The sequence below is a fragment of the Sturnira hondurensis genome, unplaced genomic scaffold, assembly GCF_014824575.4.
Source record: "Sturnira hondurensis isolate 20B ecotype Veracruz unplaced genomic scaffold, ASM1482457v3 Scaffold0009733, whole genome shotgun sequence".
NCBI lineage: Eukaryota > Metazoa > Chordata > Mammalia > Chiroptera > Phyllostomidae > Sturnira > Sturnira hondurensis.
Window position 1 is genome coordinate 2985375 of NW_028082364.1, and position 26778 is coordinate 3012152.

General features: G+C 48.9%; 1 protein-coding gene across 1 annotated transcript; it reads left to right on the top strand.

The window, feature by feature from the left end:
• Positions 1 to 1277: 1277 nt before the first annotated feature.
• Positions 1278 to 24830, top strand: ATP6V0E1 (ATPase H+ transporting V0 subunit e1). The gene is made up of 4 exons (XM_037057780.1): positions 1278 to 1455; positions 5286 to 5333; positions 17618 to 17747; positions 24327 to 24830. Exons 1-3 carry the CDS (start codon positions 1352 to 1354, stop codon positions 17709 to 17711), a joined length of 246 nt encoding a protein of 81 aa, XP_036913675.1. The 5' UTR covers positions 1278 to 1351; the 3' UTR covers positions 17712 to 17747; positions 24327 to 24830.
• Positions 24831 to 26778: the final 1948 nt, after the last annotated feature.

Here is a 26778-nt window from a genome sequence, read left to right on the forward strand (position 1 = left end):
CATTGAGCACATTCTGTGTATACACACAGGTCAGCTAAACAGCGCCTGTTCTCAGGCGTTTGCCTTCGGTTAGAGGGTTGGTGACAAGCCACCCACAGACAAGTCCAGTGCTTCAGAAGATGCACGGACAGAATGAAACCGGTCTTGGAGAGGGAGGTACTTGAACTGGAATTCAAGGACGATGGAATTTCTGCCGAGGCTGAGTCACTGGGGAGTGGTATGAGCACAAAGGTGATCGACTAGTTTCCTGCCTTGTCCGTCAGGTCAAGGCTCAGAATCATGTTGGAGGAGTTGGTACTGATGTTAAAGACTGTCGGTCCAACTTCGTGTTTAATTCAAGAACCCATTTGACCTGATGGAGAAAGAAATCAGGGGGTAATGTGAGGGGAGAAAGTGTGACTATTGCAAGAAAGCATTGGATTTGGATTCTAGATGTGCTTTCCTTCTTCTTTCCTTCCATGACCTTTGTCAAGCTCCTTAACCTCTCTGAGAATTGGTTTACTCTTCTCTTCCAAGGTGGTTTCCGGGGTTGCTGCATGCTGGTAATTAACATAAGTGAGAATTCTTGGGGTGCAGTAGAAAGCAGTAGAAACTCCAAGTTTATCTCATTATTCTGGCTAATTCCTCCTTCAAGGTTCAGCTCGGGACTGGCTGAGGGTGGGGGAAAGTCCAACACCATTGTCCGCCGCACCTCCACACTGCATTGCATGGCCCATGCCAGCCCATCTCCTTCACCAGCCTGTGAACTCCCGAGGGGGTTCTGATTGGTCTCTGTAACCCCAGGCCCTGGCACAGTGCAGGAGAGTGCCGGTTTTGAATATCACACCATTAGGCGTGGAATCCTGGTTCTGCCCCTTACTAGCTTTGTTGCTTTGGGCAAGATCCTTAACCTCTTCCCTGGGCCTTCTTTCTTCGACTGCAAAGTGGGGGTAATAGTTAATCCTACCTCATGGGCTGTAGTGAGGTTTCCAAACTTAAAACTCATACAGGAATTTATAACAGTAACTTACTATTGCTAAGAGCTGGTGCATAAAAAGAAGATAACGCTGTAAATAGCTACAGTCTTTCCCTAAAAGGGCCACTTTCTTATCAGAAAACGTTGCTGAGCCCCTGATGACTTGACCCCTTGCTCTGAGGCTCTGGGGTGAGTGACGTCCCTCATAGGAGCAGTAGCCCCAAGATCCACCAGGTGAGGGCGGAGCTCTGTCTCTCGGCCCTTAGAGGGGCGGAGTCGGCGCGCCGGTCACGTGGGCGCGCGGGAGGCGGGTCCCTGCGCGCGCTGGTCACGCGGCCTGCTGTTGACACTTCCGGGTGGGACCAAAGTGCGGCAGTGGGTCGGGGGCTGGTAGCCATGGCGTACAGCGGCTTGACGGTGCCTTTGATCGTGATGAGCGTGTTCTGGGGCCTCATCGGCCTCCTGGTCCCCTGGTTCATCCCTAAGGGTCCCAACCGGGGGTAAGTGCACCAGGCCCGCCTGCGGAGCGACGCGCGACGAGCAACGGCCGAGCCGGGCGGGGGAGGGGGGACCCCATACTGCGGGGACCCTGCGGGGTGGCCCCGACCCGCCCGCCGCCCCCGATTTTCTAAAGGCGGTGGCTGCAGTGACTCCTGGCTGGAGGGTGAGGAGGGTGACCCCCGGCAGACCATTCTTGGGAAGGAGTTTTAGGGGAATGTATTTTTTTTATCAGGTCCAGTGTGGGGACGGTGTAGTCGGAAATGGGTTTATACCAACCCAAGGAGAAGTTGGGGTTTGACCTTAGACGACTCTAGCCTTGCTCTCCACCCAAAAGAGGCCATATCTGCCTAAAGGGACGGGCCGAATAAACAGAAGAGATATTGCCCTCCGCGCTGGTCGTAGTTGCGACAAGCCCAGGACAAGCCCAGGCCTTGCGTCTGGTGGGCGCCCAGTAGTAGCTGGGGCGCGATCTAAAGCGAGATTATTACCGAAGAGCGGGAGGTATTGGTTAGAAACCCCTGCGTCATACCGTGTGGAGGGTGCTGCTGCCCTGGAGGGTGAATGTAGCGAGTTCTTAGAATGGTAGGTCAAGATACTTTTTCCCATGTTAAATAGAGCTTAGTCTATTTTATAAGTAAACTTTTATGGGTATCTTCGAAGGAGTTTGAGCACACTTTTCCTTCTCCTTTTCTTTTTTTGCCTTTTTGTTCCTCTTTTGCCTTTTAGTCATTTTTTCTCAGGGCAGGATCATGTGGGGTGAAACTTAGACCTAAGCCACAGTTTGTCAGAAACACCCTTTTAAAAAATTCTTTGTCATTAATTGGTGGCCTCACAGTGCCTTGCGTGTGGAGTAGAGATCCAAAAAGGGTCTGTTAAGTGAACAATTCTGTTGCCTTTAGTAAAAGAAGGGAATTACTGTTACTTCCTAAACCTCTTTTGCTCTCTGAAATAAACCTTTATGAGGCTTATTATTTCCAACAGGTTTAAAAATAAAATGCAGTTTGTTTACAAAGGAAAAATGGTGCATGAATTTCTGTCACTTTGTAGGAGTGGCTCTCCCTTACCTCCCTCCCTCCCGTAAAACACCTGTCCTGTAGGGTGTTTTAGCCTGCCATAGATGAAATAGTCAGAATTCAGGGCCTGGTAAAACAGTTTGTATGACCCAGATGTAATGTCTTAGATTGCTTTTCCTCCTGGAGTCAGAGAACAATGAAGTACGTCTTTGCTGTGTTTCTGTCTTCAACCATTTCATTACCGTACTGTCTGCCTTTCTAGCCTTCATACTGAGAAAAGCATTTAGTGCTGGTAGCATTGACCCCTCCTTTTCTTAAAGACCCCCATCTGGGGCCCAGCGTGCCAACCTTGGGACTGGCAGCCACTGCTGTTACCCAGGCTAACAAGTGCCTCCTGGTGTGGACGGCTGCTCAGTGTCTGGCCCTGGTGTTACAATTCAGGTTTGACCTGCTGGTGATATGCTATCCAGGTCTAAGCCACGGCCTCCACCCTGGTCCTCGTATTTCCTGCTCTTGGCAGGATCGAGCAGGTCTTAAAACACAGTGTCTCCTAGGAGTTCCTGCATTACACTTCAAGAAACACTGCCCCTAGCTGGGTGATCCCTGTGACCTTGGACCCTTTAGTTGACTTTCCCACATTCCCATTTCCTCATTGTAAGATGGAAACCTTAGCGCTGAATTAGTGCTAGTTTCCCTTTACCTCCCGAAGAGTCTGCAGTTTTTTGGGTTTTTTTTGAAATGCATGAAGGGGCTGGATTGCTTCAAGAACTATAGTGAATTTTCAAAACAGGAGAGCCTTTTTGACTTGAAGGATTAAAACACCTTCACTGAGGAGATAGAAAAGCGCCTTCATAAAGGTGCTGCAGGTGAAGGGGAGAAGGAGGGCTTGGCTGTTCCGTCCTCTTCCTGCATGACGCCTGCACATGCACAGGCAGGACTTGGGGTGATGAGGTTTCTGGGACCTGTGAGGCCGGGAGATAGCAAGGGCAAAAGGAAAAACTTCTGAATCTTCGTATAACCCAGCGCCCCTTTCTCATTCTTTTCTACGGCCAGAAAAGAGGAGAGTAAATCTGTGCCAGATTCAGCTTTCCTGGCCCTCCCTGTCTTTTGTGGTTTCCCTCATTTCTCTTTAGGGATCCACACATCTCACAAAGCTTCAGGTTTTGACAGGGGCTCTCTTGGTAGTGGACTGAGGGAGCGAGGGGAGGCACAGGGATGGGTGGGCCAGGAGTTGTTAGCTCATTTCTTCAAACAGGCAGAACATTTTCAGACAGAAAATCAGAGGGTGGCACACCTGCTGCACACCACCACAGGAGTCCAGTAATCGTTACAAGTGCACCGTTGCTTTACCTTGGCACACACAAGTGAGTGTGCGCACACATCTCACAGCCCTTTTATCTCAGACACCGCGGGACCCCTTCTCCTCCTCTGCCGCTTTATTTTTCTCATCTGCACTGGCTGACATTCTGCGTACGGATAGGTGGTAGATCAGTCGACCCACAGACCTTGTTTGTGTACTGTTCTTGTTTGTTGTCTGACTTCACCACCACCAGTAAACTTCACCACCACCAGTAAACTTCACCAGGGCAGGGGCTTTCACCCCTTCCCTTCACTCCCGTCTCCCCAGAGCCTGGGACGTACTGGGCACTTAATGAAACTCTGTTGAGTGAATGAATGGGTGTGCCAGTATGTTAACTGTGGAAAATGCACTCACCCAACTTCTAAAGGATGAGTTCAAAATAGAAATAGTGGATTGAGCGCGGGCCTGCAAACCAGACAATCGCAGTTCGATTCCCAGTCAGGGCACATGCCTGGGTTGCAGGCCAGTTCCCGGCAGGAAATGCACGAGAAGCAACCATACATTGATGTTTCTCTTCCTCTCTCCTTCCCTTCCCCTCTAAAGATAAATAAATAAATATTAAAAGATAGAAATAGGAGTTCTGATACTTGCTTAGCATGTGGAGATGTCTCCTTGGACACTGCTCTTACCGATGGTGGGGGGCATCGAGAGGTGGTCATCTGCAGAGCGGTGGATGAAGGGAGTGTTTTAGGAAGACTGGTTCAGGGTCATTGTGCATAGAAGGGAAGGAAGGGAATTTTGACTCTGCTAGCAGTTAGCCAGGCGAACCTGATACATTTTGGTGCTGTGGGTGGGACCAGAAGGAAAGAACTGCACACAGGGAAGGATGCTCAAAGGACTACACGCAGCATTCGTGACTCAGGGTGCAGAGGAGGCGTGAGCAAAAGATGACTGATTTGAGGGTGGGCTGGGTGGGTGGAGTGTCAGAGCTGCTTCTGGGGTGCAGGAGGTTCCCAGGGGAGCCTTTGGAAGGAAAAAGGGGAAGAGATTAGCTTGGGTGCAGTTTTAGAAATGCTGACATTCACTGGGTCCGAGACCCAGGCTTATCTGGAGATGGGGAGACGAGTGGAGAAATGTGACTAGAGAGTCACATTTTTAGAAGTGTCGTGTCGTTTTGTGGTAGGTACCCACAAAATGGGGTAGTTATTTGGGTGACTAAACTAATTGTCACTGCGGCTTTTGTGTGTTTGTTTTCAGATGGGTTTGGATCAGACCGATAAGCTGTGGCATAACCACGTAACCCTTTAAATACACATAAGTGTGTAATCACTTACTCAGACCCCTACCAAATGCACCCCAGGGTGCGCTGCAGCCTGTGAGTGGGTCTTGGAACAGATTCAGGGGCATTTTCTGGGGGCACAGTCCCTGCTGGTTTGATCACTTGGGAGGGGGACTTGCCCCATCCTGCAGTGCCGGCATAGTTTGCAAGTTACCTAATCTCTTTTTTCTTTTTCAGGGTTATCATCACCATGTTGGTGACCTGTTCGGTTTGCTGCTATCTCTTGTAAGTATGTTTCTCTAGTAAGTAGTTTTTGCTAACACCGTAAGCATTGTTGTTGACATTTACTCTGTGTGTGATGGAAAATGAAGTCAGTGGGGCATGATCGCTGTGCGACGGTACGGCCCTGTTTCTCGAAGCTTGTCCCTCGTGTAGCATCTAGAACCGATGTCCGAAGAGCGACAGTGGCACACTTTTCCTGTGGTCAGTAATTACGTAATTAAATACAAGGACAATCCAGGTACCCTCTCCTCTGTTGACACTAGTACGGTTTATCTGGCGTACGTCTAGAGCTCCTGTTTAGCCAGAAAGTGTCACTGTACTGCTTTGTATTTCACTGTGGCTCAGTATTTGGCCTCCTCATTTCACTGAAACATCTTCCTGTGAAGCCGTAAAGCCATTCTTTGTCACGACGTTTGTTCATCAGGTCAACAGAAGTTGAGCTAGAATGGTAATCAAGTGGAATAAGAAGAATTTTTTTAATTAAAAAGGTTTTTAATTTAAAAGTATAATGGTCAACATCTGTTGGCATAGATGTTGTGCCATTTACACAAACTGGAATGAAACTGAGGTCACCCCCTGTGGTTTTTGGAAGGCTGTTCTGCCGCCTCTCAGGGGTCAGAACTGCCTGGAACAGTTTGAAAGCTGCCCCCAGCTCGTGTCCACTCTGCCCGCTTCCTCGGAGAGTGGACTCGGTCCAGAAATAGTCAGTGCGTGGGGGGAGGAGCCATCTCAGAGTATTCCAAGGCCTTGATTTCTTTCTTTTTTTTAAAGATTTTATTTATTTATTTTTAGAGGGGAAGGGAAGGAGAGAGGGAGAGAAACATCAGTGCATGGTTGCCTCCCATGCGTCCCCCGGCGGGAACCGGCCTGCAACCCAGGCATGCGCCCCAACTGGGAATCAAACCGCAATTGTGTGGTTCGCAGGCCCTCACTCAATCCACTGAGCCACACCAGCCAGGGCCTTATGATTTCTTTCTTGCAGTATATTTCGCATACCATGAAATACATCCTTCTATGGATTTCTTTTCAGGGTTTTGAACCAGTAATTCTTTTTTTTTTAAGATTTTATTTATCTTTAGAGGGTAAGGGGAGGAGAGAGGGAGAGAAATATCAGTGTATGGTTGCCTCTTGTGAGTCCCCTGCTGGGAACTGGCCTGCAACCCAGCCATGTGCCCTAACTGGGAATCGAACCACAATCCTCTGGTTCGCAGGCCGTGCTCAATCCACTGAGCTACATCAGCCAGGGCGGTGATTCTTTTCTTGAAAAGTGCTTTCTAGCTTCCCGAGACTCCCTTGCAAGAAAGGACTGATGTTGGCCAAATTAGTGCTCAGTGCACGCACGAGGCAGGAGGCAGCAGTTCGGCCCCTGTGATGAAAGGCCTCGGCTTGCTGTGCCTCTGAGCCTGTGAATTTCCTCCATCTTTAGGCTTTTCACTGAGGTTTTTTTAATTTTACCTTTTTTCAATATCTTATTTATTTATTTTTCAGAGAGAGGGGAAAGGAGGGAGAAAGAGAGAGAAACATCGATGTGCAAAAGAGTTGCCTCTCACACGCCCCCAACTGGGGACCTGGCCTGCAACCCAAGCGTGTGCCCTGACCAGGAATCAAACTGGAAAGCTTTCGGTTTGCAGGCTGGCACTCAGTCCACTGAGCCACACCAGCCAGGGTTCACTGAGATTTTTAAGAAAAACATGAGGATGAGCCCTCCAGCTTTTGGCATAAATCAAAATCCACCCCCACCGTGCACGTCGACTCTGGCCAGGCATCAGTCACTCGTTCGGGTGTAACCTGAAACGTTTGAAGCGGAGTCGCAGTGCACAGGCGTGGCTGTGTGCCTGCTCGGCACCAGCGCTTAGCAGACGAGACTCGGGTTGGCAGGGTTGGCCTTTTGTTTGGATGGGAGAGGGAGAGAGGCTTTCAGGGTTGATAGCTCAGCCTCCGGAACGGAAGTGTGACAGGTGGCACGTGGAGGGAACCAGTGAGTGGTCATGCTTACGCTAGCTGTGTTCTGCTCTGACGAGTGAGTGAGAGGAAGTACGTGCACCGTTTCTGGAAGGGCGACTGAGTACCGGGTCACGGCCCTATTGACTCTTACAGCGATCCCAGCTCAGGAGCTCTTGGTTAGTCCAGGAGCCAAGGACTGGCCCCACCATTGAAAAGGCCTTTGTCTTTATTTCTCTAAAGATCTCTGCTCCCTGAGCAGTAAGGTTGGTGGTAGGGGCTTAAAAAAGGAAAAACCGATTGCACAGAGGAACGACTTCAGAGTAAGACAAGAGGGACAAAAATGTTTTCTGACTTGCTCTTTCTCCACCTTTGACATTAGTTCATTTTCATGATAGCCTTTTTAGAACAACAACAAAAAACCACTTTTTTCAATCAGTCTCCTACATTTTGTAAAATGAGTAGCGACTTGGTTGGGAGTTGTATTGCTTTGAGTCTCTGTGACTCAGTGGGGACTGTCTGAGTCCGTACCCCTCCCTTGCTGTTGAGATTTTAGACCATTTCGTCTTTGTTCCAATGAGCTTGTGTTGGCAGTGGGTTGGTATTGTCGTCGGTGGCATCGGTGTGTTTGTGAGAGCAGCACCCTGAGCCCCGATATGCAGCGCCCCTGGAGGCCGTTTATGGGGGATGAGCTGGATGGTACAGACTTCCTGGGAATAGTCTTTCTTTTCCTTGAAACCTGATGAAAAAACTGGATATCCTAAACAAAGTCATATTTTGAAATACATTCCTGGGCTTTTTAAAAAAAAGATTTTATTCATTTATTTTTAGGGAGAGGGGAAGGGAGGAAGAAAGAGGGAGAGAAACATCAATCGGTTGCCCTTGGTACACACCTCAGCTGGCGACTGACCCCATGACCCAGGCATGTGCCGTGACCAGGAATCGAACTGGTGACTTTTTGGTTTGTGGAATGACGCCCAAGCAACTAAGCCACACTGCCCTGGGCTGCATTCATGGACTTTTAAACTGCCTTCTGTTTGTGGTAGTTTTTTGGTCTGTTTTCAGTTTGTTCTAGCTGAAGGTCAGAGTCTGTGGGGCGTGACATGTTGGAGCTCTGAACAGGCCTGGATCTCTGCCAGTGTGACCGGTTTGTGTTAACAGTTGAGCAGAGGAGAGTCAGTTTCAAAACAAAAATTCAGTGGAGGGCAGGCTGCGATTCGCATTTCTGTCAAACTTCTCTAAGAGATGTTACGCGAGGAACTGGATACCTAAGGGCACATCTCTGGGGCCAGGAGACTGCCGTTTCCTAAGGCGGTGGTGGTCTCCTGGGGCAGAGGCCAGGGGTGCTGCGGTGCATTCCACAGTGAAGGGGACAGCCCCTCCTCCCAGCAGAGCACTACTCACCCCTAATGCCAGTATTGCTGTGGTTGAGAAATGCGCCCTAAAGGAAGGAAGGGATGGAGAGAGGAAAGGGGACGGCCGGCCTTTGGATGCTCAGATGAGGAGGGGCCAGGAAAGGGCGCCCCTGAGCCTTCTTTGTGAGTGAGCGGGAGTGACCAGAACAGATGACGGGGTCAGAGGGCAGTGAAATCAGCATGCGTACACCCCTTAGAGGGGTCAGTACTCCCCAGGAGTGGGAGAGAAGTGTCTGGAGGTGACACAGGGGGACCCGAGAAGTCAGTGCTCCCACATGCAAAGCCTGAGCTACCTGGAGTTGTGTGAGTGGCCGCTGTCTGAGCAGGTGACAGCACCCAGCTGGGACTGGGTGGAGGAAAGGGGAGGGTGGGATGTTGGATCAAGTGGAGGGATGAGCAGAGCGGGCCGGGGAGGAATTAGGATCACAGTAGGTGGTCCTGAGAGGTTTGGGACATTTTTTTTCCTGGAAACAATTGAGGTAAACGAAGACGAGAGATGTGTTAACCTGAGTGGTTATAGTCCTGTTAGGAGGCTTTCCACCGCAGAGGGACAGTCAGAGGCCCTGGCCATTGGGTACCTACCTCCCCAGGACACCGGCACTGGAATGGTGGGGTCAGGCTTTGTTTTGTTTCAGCAGTGTCGTTTCCCAGGACACTGCACCATTGATTGCTTGCCATTGATTGAAGACTTTGCTTTTCTCCATTGAATGGCTTGGCATCTTTGTTCAAAATGACTGGACCGCAAGCGAGTGAGTCTGTTTCCAGGCTGACCCTCTCTCTACTGTTCATTCATCTCTTTGTCTAGCCTTCCGACAGTACCATACTCTCTCGGCTGTTGTAGCTTTGTACTGAAATCAGGAAGTCTAAGTTGTTCGTGTTTGCTCTTCAAGGTTATTTGGCTATTCTAAAATAGCCATATCAATTTTAGAATCAGCTTGTCAGTTTTTACCCCAAAAACCCTGTTGAGATTTTACCTGGGATTGTATTCACTCCATAGATCAATTTGGAGTGAACTGACGTTTTAACAGTTCCGAGTCTTCTGCTCATGAACACGGCGTATCTCCATTTATTTAGGTTTTCTTCGATTCCTTCCTTCTCCTACTTGGGGTTTCACTTGCTCGTTTTCCAGCTTCTTAAAGTAGAACTTAGATCATTTATTTTAAATCTTTGTTCTTTTTAAACATAAGAAGTTAATGAAATCCCCTTTAAGTGTTGCTTTAGCTACAGCCTACAAATTTTGATGATGCCGTGCTTTCATACTTAGAAGTGTGGTGTTTAATTTCCAATATATGGAGCTTTTCTAGATATCATATCAGAAGATACACTCTGTAAGATTCTCCTTTTGACGGTTGGAACGTATTCATGGCTCGGCCTGTGATTTACCTTGATGATTGTTTCACGAGCACTTGAAAAGAATGTATATTGTGGAATTGTTGAGTTTTGTGTTCTGTAAACGTCGGGCCAGGAAGTTCAAGTCCTCTGGATCGTCACAGAGTTGTTTTGTCTACTTTTCATTAATTACTGAGAGGGGGTGTTAAAATCATCAGTTACTGTGGGTCTTTTCTGTTTCTTGTTTTAATTATTTCTATTTTGTTTCATATGTTTTGAACACCTGTTATTAGGAGCATACGCATTTGTGATTGTTTTTTTCATGATGAATTGGTGTTTTTATCATTATAAAATGTCCCCCTTTAATATAACTTAAAGATAACTTTGACTTGATTTTTATTTTGTTTGATGTTAATAATCATACTGCCTGTCTTATGCTCATTGCATCTGTGTCCTTATATTGATAATGTGCCTTTTTGCTATGGCTCAGTTGGAGTTTTTTATTCCTAATAGATATTCATATACAATTAATGTAATTATTGGTATAGCTAGGTTTGGGTCTACTATTTGGTTCATTGTTCTGCTTGTCTCATCTGTTTTTTGTTCCCATGCTCTTCATTTTATGCCTTATTTTGGGTTAATTGAATATTTTTAGTATTCTACCTCAATTCCTCTAAGGGCTTTTTAGCAAACCTTTTTTATATTTTTCTTCTTAATCTTTGCTCTAGTGATTACAATGCGCATTCTTAACTTTTCAAATCTGCTTAGACTTAATATTGAGCCACTGTAGATAAATGTAACAACCTGTCAGAATGTAACGTAATGTAAGGTAAACCTCTGTTTACTCCCCGTCTGTCTGTCGAGCTGTTGGGATCTTATATTTTATGTCCAGCTATGTTGTAAAAGTCCTGCTACAGTGTAACAGTTTTAACCTCACGAAATCATATGTCTTATAAAGAAATTAAGAGAAAGAGAGCCCTGGCTGGTGTAGCTCAGTGGCTTGAGTGCGGGCCTGCAAACCACACAATCGCGGTTCGATTCCCAGTCAGGGCCCATGTCTGGGGTGCAGGCGAGTTCCCGGCAGGGGACACATGAGAGGCAACCATACACTGCTATTTCTCTCCCTCTCTCCTTCCCTTCCCCTTTGAAGATAAATAAATAAAATCCTAAAAAAAAAAGAAATTAAGAGAAAGAATATCTTCTATTTGCCTACATGTTTACCATTTTTTAGTGTTCCTCATCTGTCTTTTTGTAGATCTGAATGTCTGTCTGCTGTCCCTTGCCCTAAAGAAAAGAACTCTCTTTGGTGTTTGTTGTTGTGGGACAGGCGGGTCTGGGACACGTCCCCTCTGCTGTCACGCACCTGGAAATGCCTCTACTGCACTTTCATTTTTGGAGAATGTTTTTTCTGAACATAGAATTATGGGTTGACAGGAATTTTTCACTCATTCAAACAATGTTAAGATGCTTTTCAGTTGTCTTCTGGCCTCACTGCTCCTGCTGAGACTCAGCTCTGATTTGAGGGGTTTTTTAAAAGATTTTATTTATTTATCTTTAGAGGGGAAGGGAAGGAAAGGAGGACAGAAACGTCAATGTATGGTTGCCTCTCGTGAGTCTCCTGCCGGGAACTGGCCTGCAACCCAGGCATGTGCCCTGACTGGGAATCGAACCGTGATCTTGTGGTTCACAGGCCCAAGCTCAATCCACTGAGCTACACCAGCCAGGGCTGATTTGAGTGTTTTGCATTCTTTCCCTCTGGATGTTGTTCAGGTTTTCTCTCTGTGTTTGCTTTTCAGCAGTGTGACTATGGTGTGTGTAGGCGTGGCTGTATTTGGATTTATTCTAATTGGGATTTGCTGAGCTTCTTGGGTCTGTGAGTCAGTATTTTCCACCAAATTTGAGAAAATTACAGCCTTTTTTCTTCTTCTTTTTTTTCCTGCTATTCTTTTTCTCCTTCTCAGGCTTCAGTTATATGTATAGTCGACTTTTTTTCTTCTTCAAATTGGGTGGTTTCTGTTGACCAGTCTTCAGGTTCATGGGCTGCCTCTTCTGTCCTCTCCAGTCTGTCAGTAAGGCCATCCAAAGGGTTCTTTGCAGTTTGTATATTATACCTTTTAGTTCTAAAATTTCCATTGGGTTCTTTTTTTATAGTTTTATTTTTTGAGATCTCCCATCCCTAGTACCACCAAATAGCTGATTTTCCTATTTTGTTCAGAGTTTATTATTACTGTCTATAGGATGAGTTTGCTGTAAGCTACTCTGCTATTACCAGAGCCAGAGCCTCACCTATTGGCTATTTTATTTTCAGGTATTATATTTTTCTTTTTTTTTTTTTTAAGATTCATGATGTAGGGTTTTTTTTTTTAACATTTTATTTATTTTTAGAGACAGGGCAAGGGAAGGAGGAAGGAGAAAGAGTGGGAGAGAAACATCAATGTGCGGTTGCCTCTCACGTGTCCCCCACTGGGGATCTGGTCTGCAACCCAAGCATGTGCCCTGACTGGGAATCGAACCAGTGACCCACTGCTTCACAGGCCTGTGCTCAATCCACTGAGCTACACCAGCTAGGGCCAGTTTCAGGTGTTATATTTTTCATTTCTATAGAAGGTCTCTTGCTTGTTTCATAGTTTTGTTTACCAGCTCCCTTCTTCCATCCCTCACTCCCTCCCTCTCTTTCTTCTTTCTCCCCGCACATATTGTAAGCTTATCTTATTTCTTAAGACAGAGTTTATTTGTAATCTGTGTCCAGTAATTCCATATCTAAAGTCCTTACATGCTTGCTCCTGCTCTCTGTTGCCTGTCACTCATGTTGCCTTGTTTCGTGTTTAGTTGCAGTTCATTTCCCCTATAATTTTACACCTGTGCCTTCTTCAAGGTCGGTATGCAGGGGGCTCCTCCCGGAAAGGATTCCCACTGCTCCGGCGGAAGCCTGAGGCCATCACCCAGGTTCCACAGCCTCTGGGACAGTTGGTTGGGGTCCGCTCTTGGCCCCCAGAGGCCACCACACGTGCTGTGGCGTCCCCCAGCTGTCGGAGCCAGCAGTCCCCTTGCCCTCCAGCAGTCTGAGTCTAATGAGAAGATAAAGGCCGCATGATTTATATAAACTGTGGCGAGAGAGTGTAAGATATAAGGAAGCTCTGTAAGGTGCTCCGGGGCCGAGGGAGACCCAGGGCAGCGCAGACTTGGAAAGGATTCAGGCCTCTTTGGAGAAGGTGTGGTTCACCTGCCAACAGTCCAGAGGCCTGGCTGGAGTGTGTCTGGACGTGCTGGGCAAGCAGGAAGGAGGCCTCCTTCTGGAGTGCAGGCAGGAGAGCAGGTGGCCAGTGACATGGGTGTGTCTCGGAGTTCCTGTGCGCAGGGCACTGGTCATGCAGGGCATGTGGGCCATGCAGGGGCTAGTTTGGGCATCGAAAGGGCTACAGGAAAGTCACTTCCAGGCTAAGGCCACGGGGTCCAAAAGCAACCATATTTGGGCCCGAGCCTGCCCAGGCTTCACCAGACATCCTCGCACCCACTCTGCCAACTTCCTGTCCCCGCTTGCAGTGTCCCTCCAGCTCCCTCTACTGAGACCGCTTAACAGCATGCTCTCCTTAAAGAGAGAAAAGGGAGTTCAGCTGTTTATCACAGAGCACATGCTGAAGGGGACGTTCCGATCCAATCAGCTGTAAATTCGTCAGTGATACACACACTCCAAGGCCTTTGTCAGGGAGAGTCCTGTCTCTCTTAGGGGCTCAGCCAATTAGGTCACATCTACTCTGAAGGGTTTCCCTTCCCTAAAGCCAGCTGTGCATTACACACTGACCACAGGAGGGCCATCCTACTCACTGTCTCAGGTTTAGACAGGATGTATATGCCAGGGGATGGGTATCTCAGGGGACACTGTGGGGTTCTGCCCACCGCAGCGGGTGGAGTGGGAGAGGAGGTGGAGACTAGGATGACTCAGAATTAGGTGAGAAATTCGTTTGCAGAGAACACAGGTTGTTTTTCATTGCGTGCTTGAATACATGTCAGCTGTCCCACAAGAAAAAGGAATAACTAGTATTTATTAAGTTTCTGTTTGTAACTACTCCTCAGAGTACTTTCATAATTCGGTCTTTATTTCTTCACATTTTGGGGCAGGGACTATTACCTCATTTTACAAAAGGGGAAATTGAGGCTTGGGGTTGCGAGGCCACTGTGTGAAGACAGACAACTAATATTTGAGGTGGCGGGCATTAAAACCCAACCCTGCCTAGTATGCAATCCCATATTTTCTAAGAGCGTCTGATAACACGTTGCCTTGGAAGAATTTGTGTCCTGGATTGGGAGGAGGGCAGATGACAGAGATCATCTCAGTGGAGAGAAGGCAAGTCGCCTTCAGCCTCTCCGCTGTCTCTTAAGGAGCCCACTGCTAGAGGTCACTCCTGTCATGGCCTGTCACGGCCCCCCGGAGGGACAGCGGGTCAGAGGAGAAGTCCTTGCCAGACTTCCCCATTCCAGCAGGGAAGCTGGGCGTGTATCCGCTTGAGCTGCAAGTCACTGGGAAGTAACCACGCCTCTGGCCCCTGTTCCCATATCTGAATGTGAAACTAAAGAACAAATCAAGATTTGAGCCCTGGCTGGTGTGGCTCAGTGGACTGAGTGCTGGTCTGCAATCTGAAGGGTTGCTGGTTTGATTCCCAGTTGGGGCGCATGCCTGGGTTGTGGGTCAGGTCCCCAGTAGTGGGCGTGCAAAAGGCAAGCACACATTGATATTTCTCTCTCTCTCTTTCTCCCTCCCCCATTCTCTACAAATAAATACATAAAAATCTTTAAAAAAAGCAAGATTGAGAGAGCTGGGTATAGCCTTTTTGGTGGTGGTGGCAGGGTACTTTAAGCTTGGAGAATTCTAATAGCCAAGAGCAGAGCTCATCACAAGTGGCCAGAGAGTGTGCGTAGAATGAAACCCCCCATGCGTGTCTCTCCCAGAGCACAGTCTGCTGCTGTCCTGGTGTGTCTGTCACAGTTTTAGGAGCCCCTGGGGTGGCTGGCCTCTCTTCTGATCCCTCTTTGGGTCCCCAGAGTCTGATGTGGAACGTGGCATTGGTAATGATTGTGGGATAGATCAGGACATTTGTTTCAGCCTGTCTAGTGGGACTCGGGAGCCCTGGGTCCCCATCCAGCCCTACCACTGATTCACGCTCGGGGATAGTATGTTCCCTAGGGCCCAATCGCCTCATCTATAGAATGAGGAACGTAGACTTGACTTTGGGCCATTCCAGCGCTGCAGAAAGATGTCACCACACCACAGCTACCCTGGGCACTTGAATAATCTCAGATGGTTTGTTAGTAGGCTTGGCTTCAGGTTATGGGGACATGCGGAACAGTGTGGGCGAATTGGAAGGGTATGTTTCGTTCTCTGTCCTTGGACACATGAAGTAATATAGTCATTGGAATATGACCTCTTCCTCCACCCACTTCCATCAATTCAGACTGGATTTTCCCCCCTCCCAGTTCTCCCAGTGTTTCTCTGTCTTAAAGGGAACTTTCAAATCAGACGGGAGCTGGAAGGGCAGGCACAGAGCACACGCAGATGCTCAGAGGGGACCATTCCTCCCTGAAGTTTCAGATGAACTGGCCGGGGCCGTTTCCCAGGGAACTTGTTGAACTGTGGTTTGTGGGGGGTTTTAAGTGAGATGTTTTGCTTGAATCAAACCATTAAAAATAGTATGTAAAATTTAATTCAAAAAAGTTTCTCAATACTAATCTGAGCAAGCCAAATGGACTTCCTTCTAGATGTTTCTTTTTTCCCCTCAGGTACCAAGGGGATGTCATGGATTTAAGCAATAATGAGCCAGGTGGATTCCTTATTTCTTTAACCCCCAGATCCATTTAGATTTTGCTAAAAGAAATGTCAGTACTTCAGAAGGGAACTTCTGCCATGGAAACATGAGTTTGAGCAGATTTCTGGGTCAGGAGCTGCTACCACCTAATTAGTATCGGACCACAGGCAGGTCCCTGAGCCTCTCTCTGTCTCAGTTTCCCCAACTGTATTATGGGGGAATTCAAAGGAAGGTTCCCCGTGAAGCAGAGGACCAGCAGCTGTACAAAGCTCCCGGGTTGTCAGTGTGCAACCAGGATTGGGAACCACTGCTGTGCCGCGTCCTCGAAAGGGCGGGGCGGGGAGCGGGTATTTCAGGCTGGACTGTACATTTTTGGTGAAGAAAGGAGACAGACTCTAGTTCAGGTTTAACCTATTTTTAATTCCGATGTCTGAGCAGTAGCTAGACTCTGGCGAAGGGATGGGTGACGGTTGTACAGTCAGCTTCTCTTGCCTGCTGTGATTGGGGAAGTCCCGAGTCTGTGGAATTTTCCATGACTCGCAGCTCTGCACGGTGAGTGTTTGCTGCGGTCACAGAGCTTTCCAGTGTGTCTGCCTGCACTGTCCACACCCCCCACCCCCCGTCATTGCAGTGTCAGATCGCTGCCAGACCCTAGCTACACACCTGGGTATTTTGTTGGTGTTTACTACTCTAGTTCTTGGGGTAGATCAGAGGATCTCATCTGAATTAGCTTTTTGTTTATAAAGTGAGTCAGCCAGAGGTATCTGTTTTGGCCCGATTTCCTCGGGTGTCGTGTTACCTGTCACAAAACCCCCTTTTGTGGGGCGGGGTGGGGAGAGTGGGTGCTCTGTTTCTGGAGGTGCAAGCTTCTGGTGCGGTGCTGGTCACAGGTGATCAGAGTCGGCTTTTTGATCCTTTGATTGGACAAGTTCCAGAAATGACAGCAAATGAAAGAACAGAGATCCCACCAGATGATGCCCTGGCTCCGTTTGGCTAGTTCCCTCCTTTAGGGGAATTCAAGGTCCTAAAATTTCTCTGCTTCGGTTCTAACTCAGTGGTCCTCAAACTTCATTGAATATGTGAATGACTATGTCAGATGTAAAGCCCCTTGTGAGCAGAATGAGCAAATGTTGAAGACCATCTGTGTGCTGTTTTTCACGTCTGACCCTGCAGTTGTATGTAACACAGTTAGTTGGACTTCCTGCAGAATTGTCCATAGATTTTGAAGTGGGCAGGGGAGGTAAATGCCCGTTTGGTCCCTCGTTTCTGTGGCCCACGTTTGCACGGCGATGGTGGCAGAGAGGGGGCACGCCAGTGCGAGAGTCTAACTGAGGGGTGGGGGAGCTGGAAAGTCACCTGGCCGTGCCAGTGAAAACGCATGTGTCCTGAGGTCCGAGGGCCTCAGCATTTGGAGAGTGGGTAAGGTAACACCCATCTTCCGAGCTTGGGAGTTGTGATGATAAATTGAGGTTAGGTAAAAACACTCTAAGGTAAAGATATGCATATGAATTTGGGAAATCTTAGCTGCTAAGAAGGAAGAAAATGAGAAAAGACAGTGAGCTGTCCTGTGATGAAGCCGCACTGCTGTGCAACGGGTTGAAACAGCCGGGTGTGCTGGGTGAGAGGCTCTGTTACAGGCTGTACGCTGGCTCCGTGAGTACAGTGTGTTATGAACTTGTGTTGAAGGCTGGACCGAGCAGTTTTTGCTAAAGCTCTTTTCTTTCGTTCTAATTGCAAATGGTCCTGTTCCCACAAGATTTCACCACTTTTTGTTGTTGTTCCTCCCCCATGATTCTTCCAGTTGGCTGATTGCAATTCTGGCCCAACTCAACCCTCTCTTCGGACCGCAGCTGAAAAATGAAACCATCTGGTATCTCAAGCATCACTGGCCTTGAGGAAGAAGACCCGCAGTCCAGTGCTCAGCCACCGAGGTGACTATATACCCTTGACCTTGCGCATTGTGTTGTCAGTTCGCCTTGGCTTTTTCTCAGAATGTCTGTGGCATTTTAGCACTGGGCAGGGGCAGGCTGCTGGAAGCCATCGTGGTCTGAAGAGCAGAAGTGGATTAGGAAGTTAGGTCGGCTACTTACGGGAGGACTTGTCCACAAGGTTCTTTTAAATTCTACTCTTACCCTGCCACTCAAAACACACTTTGATGTACAAGATTAAGTTCACGGGCAGTCTTCTAGACACAGTTCAGGAAAGGGGCTGCTACAGTTGATGTCATAAGACTCAGCAGCCTCAAGAAGCGGCTGGCCGATTTGAAGTTACGTGCATTTCTGAATGCTCTGGATAGAGAAAGAAGGGTGCTTTTCTGAAAACTGGTCCTAAAATTGCAGCTTTTATTTGGTCCTGAGGATTGGAAGGTAGGGAGTGGTGCAGTGGAAAGATTTAGTCACTGGCTGGGGTCGGAATCCCTGCCGTGTAGTTGGCTCCTCCGTCGCCATCATTCCGATACAGGGAGCACAGCGCTACGTGCTCGACTAGGTTCTGGGCAGCCTTTGGGCAAGGGCCCCCCCCCCCCTTCCCCGGCCCGGGGCTGCTGCGGGCCTCGAGTTGCCTATCAGGGACACGTGCGTGCCTGGCCCTCCTCTCTCTAGTGGTGCTAAGGTGATGATGGTGGGTTCAGGCGGTGACGGCCCAGCGCTCCAGTTGTGAAGGGCACTGTCAGCCTTTCATCCAGGGATCTGATCCAGTGATGAGCATAGCCCGAATTGGGAGTTTCTGTAGAAGTTGCAGACTGGTGATTTCTAGTTTTATCCTGACTTCTACATTTGAGTAGATGAGCTCTCTCTAATAAAGATGAACTTGCCCTCATCAACTAGGGTACCTTGAAATATAGATCACACAGGAAAAGCAGAATATATACTTAATTTTTTTTTAATTTTCAGGGTAAATTATTTGTGCTCAAGTTCCTTCTAGGGTGTCTAGTGAGGTTTTCTTTCCTTTTCAGTCGTGGTCAGTTACAGTCAATATCCTTTTTGTGTTTAGTTGTTCTTTGGCCTATGGGAGCCCGTCTAGACCGGCTTCTGTGTCCATCAGATGCTGGTCTTAGTGGCTTCTTTACTTTCTGGCAACGTCAGGTATCCCTGACCCCTCCTGTGTGTCTCCTGGCCCAGGCTTGGAATCAGCTGGCCCTCCAGTTGCTTTCTGAATTTCCCACTGAAAGGACCCTGGCTCCCTTGTCAGTCCCCCCGGCCCTGGTTTCTCTCAGTGGGAATGGCATTTAAAAACCAAGCGCCAACTAGGGCGTGCGTCTGTTTCTGCTGGGGGGTCGTTGCTTCTCAGCTTTTACAATGGACAGAGCTGGGAAATGTGTAGTTTTAGGAAGAAAAAGAATCATGTGTGCGTGTTAGTGTTTCTAATTCAAACTTGACATTATAGGTTTTTTACTTCTTTGGTTTATACTTGAATATGTCGTTCACATATGCTGACAATCTTGGTCCCTAACACAGTAACTTAATTACTTACCTTTATTATCCTACAGTACATGTAAAAGAGTTTCCAAATAGCGCCAATATAACTACCAACTGTAGCTTTATTGAGGGCAGTTTGGCATATCCTTCCTGCTTTATTTGTCCCTAGAACAGCAAAGAACAGAATGCTGTTTTCTGAGGTCACTTGAAATAATTATTTTTTTCTGGTGGTTATCAATGTGAGACGTAGTTAGATTAAGTTTTATTTTGTGTTCAGTTTGTAGTAATTTTATTTCCTTTTTTATTTTTATTGATCTATTACAGTTGTCCCAATTTCCCCCCATTGTTCTCCCCTGCCCCGCCCACCCTGGCTCCCACAGTCAGTCCCCGCCCTGTTGTCCATGTCCATGGGTCATGTCATTGTCATTTTTTTATTTATTGCTATTTTTGAATATGTAAAACATATTTCCAAAGTCAAAATTGTAAACAAGATATATTCAAAGAAGCCTGTCCTTCCGGTATTTCATTTCGCCTGGGATAAGCAAATACATGCATTCGCGCGTGTGTCCCCATCCTCCCCCACACACGCTGGCGCAGAACAGATAGGTACACACGCTGTTCTGTAGCTTGCTTTCCCACGAGCCCCGCAGCCTGGAGATGGCTCCTGTCGGCGGGTGGGGATCTTCCTGGTTCTTTCTGTGGCTGTTGCTGCCCCTCCGGGTTGTTTCTAGTCCTTTGCCCTTATTGATAAAGCCCCAGTGCCGTCCTGTGCATATGACATTCTATATTTTTGCTAATGATCTTCGGGTTAGATTCCCTGAAAATGGCATTGCTGGTTGAAGGTAAAACTACTTCTGCTAGGTGTTAGCCCGCTTCCTTCTCTGGGGAGTGCGCCATTTCCGTGTTCCCACCAGCAGTGTATCAGATGCCTGGTACGTCATGGCTGGTTTTTGCCAATCTGATAGGTACGTCGTCGGCTTTTTCCCCTCTTTGCCCAGGGTGTTTTGATTTCCCTCTTACATAATTTTTTTAATCTGATGCATAAGATTTTTTCCCCACAACGTCTCCTGATTTCTCTTCTTTCTTTTCATTGTAGTGAGTGTTAGGTAGGGATGTTGCTGGGGCTTTAAAGCTGAGGACTTCAGCATTGCCTTTCACTTCACTTCTCTGAGCCTCATTTCCTTGCCTTCTGATTGGACAGGTGGGCCCTTTGGTCCTGCATAACCCTCGGTGTGTGGATCTTTCCTGCCTCCCGTGTGTGCTGACCTAATTGATGAAGCCCTAACATTTGCATTCTGGTCCACAGCACCTACTGGGGCTGCTGCTTCAAACCCTCTGTTGAAGGTTGTTCCTTTACAAGTCAAAGTCCAGGAAGTAGGAGGGCACCACCAGGCAAACCCTAATTCTGAGCACCATGGCATGGTTATTCTGCGTTTGAGGTGGTGACCCCGGAAGCATTAGGACTCAGGGCCTTTGGAGTCACCCCGTCAGGAGATCTCAGGTGTGTGGAACACAGGAACACGACCCCACCTCACGCTTTTGGTGGTTAACTCAAACCCTTTTGAACTCTGAGCTTTTAGACAACGGTGGGGTGATCAAGGGGTACAGAACCCAGATGTAGGCCCGTCTTTGTCCAGTAAGGAAAAGCGTGTGATTTTACACACGACTTGATGAAGAGCCCAGGTTCGGAAAGTTGGGGAGGTAAGCTAGACACGGTGTTCAGCAAGAGGAAGATGAGGAACAGCGGTTGACAGCTTAGAAAAATCGATACAGATGGAATCGACTTGGTCTGAACAACACAGTTAAGCGCCCAGTTAATGTTTTGCTCCCTTCGTCACTTTACTTGCCACCGTTTTCTTCCACGTGTGAGGATTCATAGGATGAGTGCTGGCCCGTGGCAGTCACGGGCTGGAAGCCGTGTCCGCACTTCTCCGAACAGGGCCCGCACCATCTTTGCCCCCACCAGCCTTGTTCCCCTTGCTGCGCAACTGTCGCCTCAAGGTGGCTGTTTTTGTCAATGTCCTGTTTTCCTGCAGCCTTGGGGATGTCCCACTGGCGTCTCGTCTCCCTGGAGTGGTTTGGCTTCAGAGCCAGCGTCCTGTAGGCTGGCTGGGGTGCTGCGTCATTGTAGTGTGTCACGTGAGCTTGCGTGGTGTGCCACGGTTCCGAAAGGTAGACGCTCTGTCTTCTGCAGCGTCTGGACAGGGGACGAATAGAGGGTGTTGGGAATCCGGCTTCTGCCCTGGGGGAGCTGTTTTCCTCTGCATTCCAGAAATATTTGAGAGCTCACAACGGGCACAGTACTGAGTGGAAATTCAAGGAAGGCCCCGAAGGGGTTTCCGATATGTCCGAGGTTGAAATTAAGCCATGTTTGTTGCTTGTGACAAGTTCAACAAGTTCAAGGTGTTCGTGGTTGAAAAGTTTATTTTTTACTCTGATTTCGGACTGGATGGTCTGCTGCCACTTCAAACCCAGTCCTATCTCCATTTCAGTTCCTGGTGGCTCAGCTTTCCCTGTCACTTAGGGTCAGAGCCTGTCCATCACATCTTTCTCCACTTCCTTGGATCCAATTGACCCTGGTAATGTCTCTGTATCCACTTCTTCCAACACCCTCGTCCCTGACCCCAGTCACCGCAGCCCTGAGTCACCGCAACGGCTCCTCTGCAGGCCTCCCTGGCCTCCCGATGGTGTGTCTACAAGATGTGTCTACAAAACACCGTCCTGTTTACCTTCCCGCTGGGGCGCTTCCCGGAACGATCGCTGCTGGCCCTGAACCCTCCATCCTTCTCCATGGGCCACAGCAGGGTTTTTAACCCAAGGCTCCTGAGTTCAGCGGGTTCAGGCCCCTTGAAACGCTACGTAATATGTTGTAAGCATAGCCCACAGGCGATAAGAATGACTAATCTGCGGGTTATGTCCAGCTTCTAACTGGTGGTCAAGGCCTTCCCAGTCGGCCCTCAGACTCGCTCTGCTGCCTTTTCGCTCCTGCAGGCCCTATGTGTTCCAGCCTCACCGTTTCCATGTTCGTGACCTATTTAGCTTCACTTACCTTTTCCTGCCTCTTGCTACCTACAACGTTCATTCATTTAGAAAGTGGATTAGTAAACACTCTTATTTTGCAAACATTCTTCTGTCCTGTTCCACTCCCCCTTCCCCCTGGAACTCTTCCCGATGCTTTCTGAGTGTCTGGCTTGCAAGGCCTTGCACTTCCTTTCCTGGCCACTTGGTTTCAGAGTGATTTCTTCTCTCCCTAAAGGTGTTTAGCCCCCCAGTTTTGTGCCATTTATTTGGTGCCCTGCCTCATCTGGTTAAATGCACACCCTTAGATTGCTTAAATGCCCTGGTAGTTCATCTCCTACAGGAAGTACATACGCTACACATAACAATAGGTAAGAAATTATTTTGTGAATTTGTCTGAAATGAAAAATAGAGATAAAAATAACATCTATCTTTGTGTAAAAAAAATACATCCACTCGTTCTTCCCTGAAAAGATTTCCTGGCTCTGGGTTTCATGTTTTCTGCATCTGTTGTCTGCATCCCCAGTTTTATCGGGAAGTAGCCTTAGTAGCTCCCTTGTACAAAATAAGAACATAGACCCTTTGTTGAGTTCCCCTCCCCCACCCCACCTGATCAGAATGTGTATCTGTTCAGTTCACTCCAAAATCAAACAGCACGTCTGTGCCATTTAACGTAAGGCTCACTCACATTTATTTTACACTGGGCGTCATTGCACAGGAGGGAAAATTGTCCCCAGTGTCCATGTGGTTTTTCAGAAGTGAAGGCCTATGCTTTTCATTTTGTGATATTTATTTGTCCAATAAGGCCTAAACGATGAGGAAGTCTAACCAGTATGTTCTTCACAGAAAACTACCACACAGAACATCTGTGTTCACTAGCCAGGCTTCTCGTGTGAAACTCAGAGGGGGCCCGGCACTGGGGTCTGCACAGAGGTGCTGTCCAATGGCCGCAGCAGGAGGAGAGGAGGGAATCGCCGCGTTAGGGGGGATCTGTGAAGCTGAGGGCTCGCTGCGGTAACCAGCCCTCTGTGGCCTGGGTGTAAGCATGGTCCCCGGTCACATCCTGAGCTGAAAGTACCTTGTTTGCGGTGTCCCGCCTTAGGGTCCTGGCAGTCGGGTTCTTTCCACACCCAGGGCAGCTGGGCTGCCCCGGCTTGCACCAGTCTCATCCACTGCTGGGCACCTGGACACTGGGCCTGGGCGACCTTTCACCACACTGTGCTGGGGCTTCCCCTGCCTCTGCTCACTGACCTGGAAAACCTCGAGGGCCCATCAGATCTCCCTGCTCTTCGACCATGGACCATGGGTCTTGTCAGACCTGCCTGCCACAGAGCAGTCTCCTCCAAATTTAGCCCATCCCACCTGCGCTTAACCCTCAACCTGCTGGCACCTTGCGTCCCAACCAGCGTGTTCTCTTGTCTGCCAGCGCAAGGCTCGTGTGGAAGTTGCCTTTGAAGGACGTTTTCTCTTTGCTGGCTTTTTACTTTCAGGAGCAGCATGTGTGGCCTTACTTCCGTAGGTGTCCGTACAGGAGCTCACCCACCTCCGGTCGCAGCCAGCCAGGGGCAGACGCCTGTGCTAAGGGCTCACCAGCACTGCCGAGGTGGTGCCGCGGCGTGAAGCTTCTTGCCAAGAAACTCACGTGTGTCACCTACACTTGTGGGGGCAAGAACAGGGAGCAGTCTAGGAGCAACTTCCAGCACCAAGGACAAAGGGCCAGCTCTTTGGGAGTGTGACAGAAAAGTCTGCCACGCCTGGGTCCCCTCGCTCCTCGCTGTAAGGGGCGAAGGGCACTGCTTAGGTTCCTGTGTGATCGGTCTGAGTCACTTCACTCTTCCTCTCTCTATGACACAGTCAGACCTGCTTGTGACCCTCAGTTTCACAGTGTCCTTGCCACGGGACCTCTTGTCACCGCCCTGCAAAGCCTGCCCACCTTGCACGTTGATCGAGCCCACTTTTCCCCTCAGCCTTTATTGGGTACCTGTCTATTTTAAGTGATCGGCCTCCTTGAGATTCACCTTTTGCCCTCCCGCGGGTGGGGTGAGGACCAGTTACTAGAACGGCTTTGTTTTGCAGGTCTCGGAGAGAATTCCTCTAGATGCAAAGCCGCCTCCACACCCAAGAGCACCCAGACCGCCTTTCTTGACTCGCCCGTGTGGGCCACCAGCCGCTGCCTTAAACGTTCCCACCACGGTTGAACACCTTACTCTGCAGTGCAGTATTTTTCTCCTGTACCTTTTTTACACTTCGATAAATTATGTGCCTCCGTAATCTCGACTGTGCCGACCGACGACGTAAAATGTGCATGCACTCTTCTGAGATAGAAGGTGCTAGCTTCTGAGAAACACACCCTCTTTCCTCGGATCCTGTGGATTTGAAGGTGGCTCCTGCCCACTCACGACGTGGGAACCCGTGACGTGTTTGAAAGCTGTCCTGGGACAGAGGTTCCAGGGCAGCAGCCAACAGGAGTGTACGCACCCGGGGAGCTCTGTCCCAACAGAATCACACCAAAGTCTCCTTTCAGGATGAATTTCTTCTGCCATCTTTTGGAATAAATTATTTTCCTGCTTTCTATGGAAATCTGGTGTTTGTGTTTGTTATGCTCTTTTTTTTATAAGCTTTTCTTCTCTAAACAATGCCTTTAAAAAAAGAGGCACTGCATTTCAAACTCAGGTAGGATGTACGAAACCAGCCGTGTAGTTCACGGTGCCTGAGGAGGCAGGTAAGTACTTTTCTGAACCATTCAGTAAGCACTTGAGTGCCTGCTGCAGCCAGGGCACTGGGGGGCAGACACATGGAAATGGGGTCCGTGCAAGTTCAAGAGCCGTTACGCTCTTTGGAGCGGGAGGTCAGTCTGTGTAGAACTGTTTGTCCATGAAAAGTGTCACGCCGGTGAGCAGATGGCAGGTCAGTACCGGCCACAGGGACAAGTTGGCACCAGTGGCTCACTGTCCCTCATGCCCTTGGACCCAGGACTGAAGAATCCCAGCAGTTGAAAAGCCTGGGGCGGGGGCAGTGATTCTTGATAGCAAGCATCTTGGCCATTCACCGTTTGGGAGGCTTTATTCGTTTTAAGAAATTAAAAATTCAAGTAGACCTAAATTTCTACTGGCCCACGGCTTTTGACAGCCGGCCAAGAATGGATTTCCTGTTTTGCAGTTTGCCCTTTTCTGTCCCTCCCCAACTCTCTGAACTCAGTGCCTGGCTATTCTCACGACCAAGGAGGGTTTCGAGTTGAAGTGACTTCACTTCTTTCTTCTGAGCTTTACTTTCGTTTTGAACGTGAGGTTTTCGTGAGCGTTAAACAGTCCTGTATTTTACTTTTCCAGCAAAAAAGCGGTTCATTCAGCTAACTTAACAGAGTCCATAAGACCCCAGAGGGACTGCAGTGGTACGTGCTAAGCCCACCGTTTGTGGACAAGGGATCTCCACCTTTAGTGCAGCTGGTCAGAGGCAGACGGGGGAGTGGGACCCGTTCTCTAATGCCCACTAGAGTGCTTCTTGCTCGCCGCCCTGCCTGGTTCAGAGTTGCGTTGGCCAGGAGCCAGCTCTGGGTCTTGGGCGGGAGGGGAGAATTCTGCCTTTGTGGATGACCGGGTCGTCTCACATGAGAGCAACTTACTTGCCCCTTAATCAGTCTTTGTCATCCAAGAAAGCAGTACTGGTGGTTACTGTGGCTACATAGGATGCCATGGTCTTTGACCCGGGCTGCCGAGGGAGGGGTGGGGAGTGGCGAGACTCCAGCACGGTTGTGTACCTGGATTTTCAAGTCTGGCCAGCAGTCCATTGTCGCTGGGCATCAGTCTGGAAGCTTCTCAGCCCCGACCCTGCACACACCACCGTGGTTTGGGGGCTGTGCCTCACGGTGGCCCCAGTGCAGTGCTGCTTCCTCAAGTGCTGCTGTTGCCTGGCCTGAGCCCAGCACACGGCAGCAGCTGCTAAGGAGCTGACGGAGGTTTGGCCCAGCAGACCTCAGCTGTGGCCTGCTTTCGGCAAAGTGGACAGCTGCTTGGGGACAGCCACGATCATTCGTGATCGTGGTGTGGCACATTTCCAATTTAATGGCATCACTGAAGGCAGAGGTCACAACCTTGGCTGATCCAGATCCCCCGGGTTCCCCCTCATTCTGACACCTTGTACTGATCCATTTGTCTACCTCTCGTTTGCTCTGAGTTAGACCTCGGGAAGTCAACTGGATTACGTTGCTTTTCTCCCTGGGCTCACTTGCCATTTGCCAGGATCCAATTCCCATGAGAGTGTGAGCTACACAAATCCTGGTGGGAAACACGGGGACGGGAGCACTGAAGGGCGTGGTGCTGCGCCCGGGAGGTTTGACTGTCCCCCAGAAGGGGACATCTGGCTCAGTGAGCCTTCGAGGGAGGGAGGAGTCCCTAAGGAATTCAGCGGCAGCTCAGGCCTGAACCCGGAAGCTTCTCTCCAAACCCTGCTGGAACTTACTCCTGTGTCTGAATGGACTCAGCATAAGGCCTGTGAACTCATTTTCCAGCCAACGTAATAGATCAAAGAC

What these genes read in the sequence shown, in the direction of transcription:
- ATP6V0E1 (XM_037057780.1), top strand. Translation starts at nt 1,352, where the DNA reads ATGGCGTACAGCGGCTTGACGGTGCCTTTGATCGTGATGAGCGTGTTC. An exon ending in CCTAAGGGTCCCAACCGGGG is followed by an intron (nt 1,456 to 5,285) that starts GTAAGTGCACCA and finishes TTTCTTTTTCAG; the next exon opens with GGTTATCATCACCATGTTGG. An exon ending in TCGGTTTGCTGCTATCTCTT is followed by an intron (nt 5,334 to 17,617) that starts GTAAGTATGTTT and finishes TGATTCTTCCAG; the next exon opens with TTGGCTGATTGCAATTCTGG.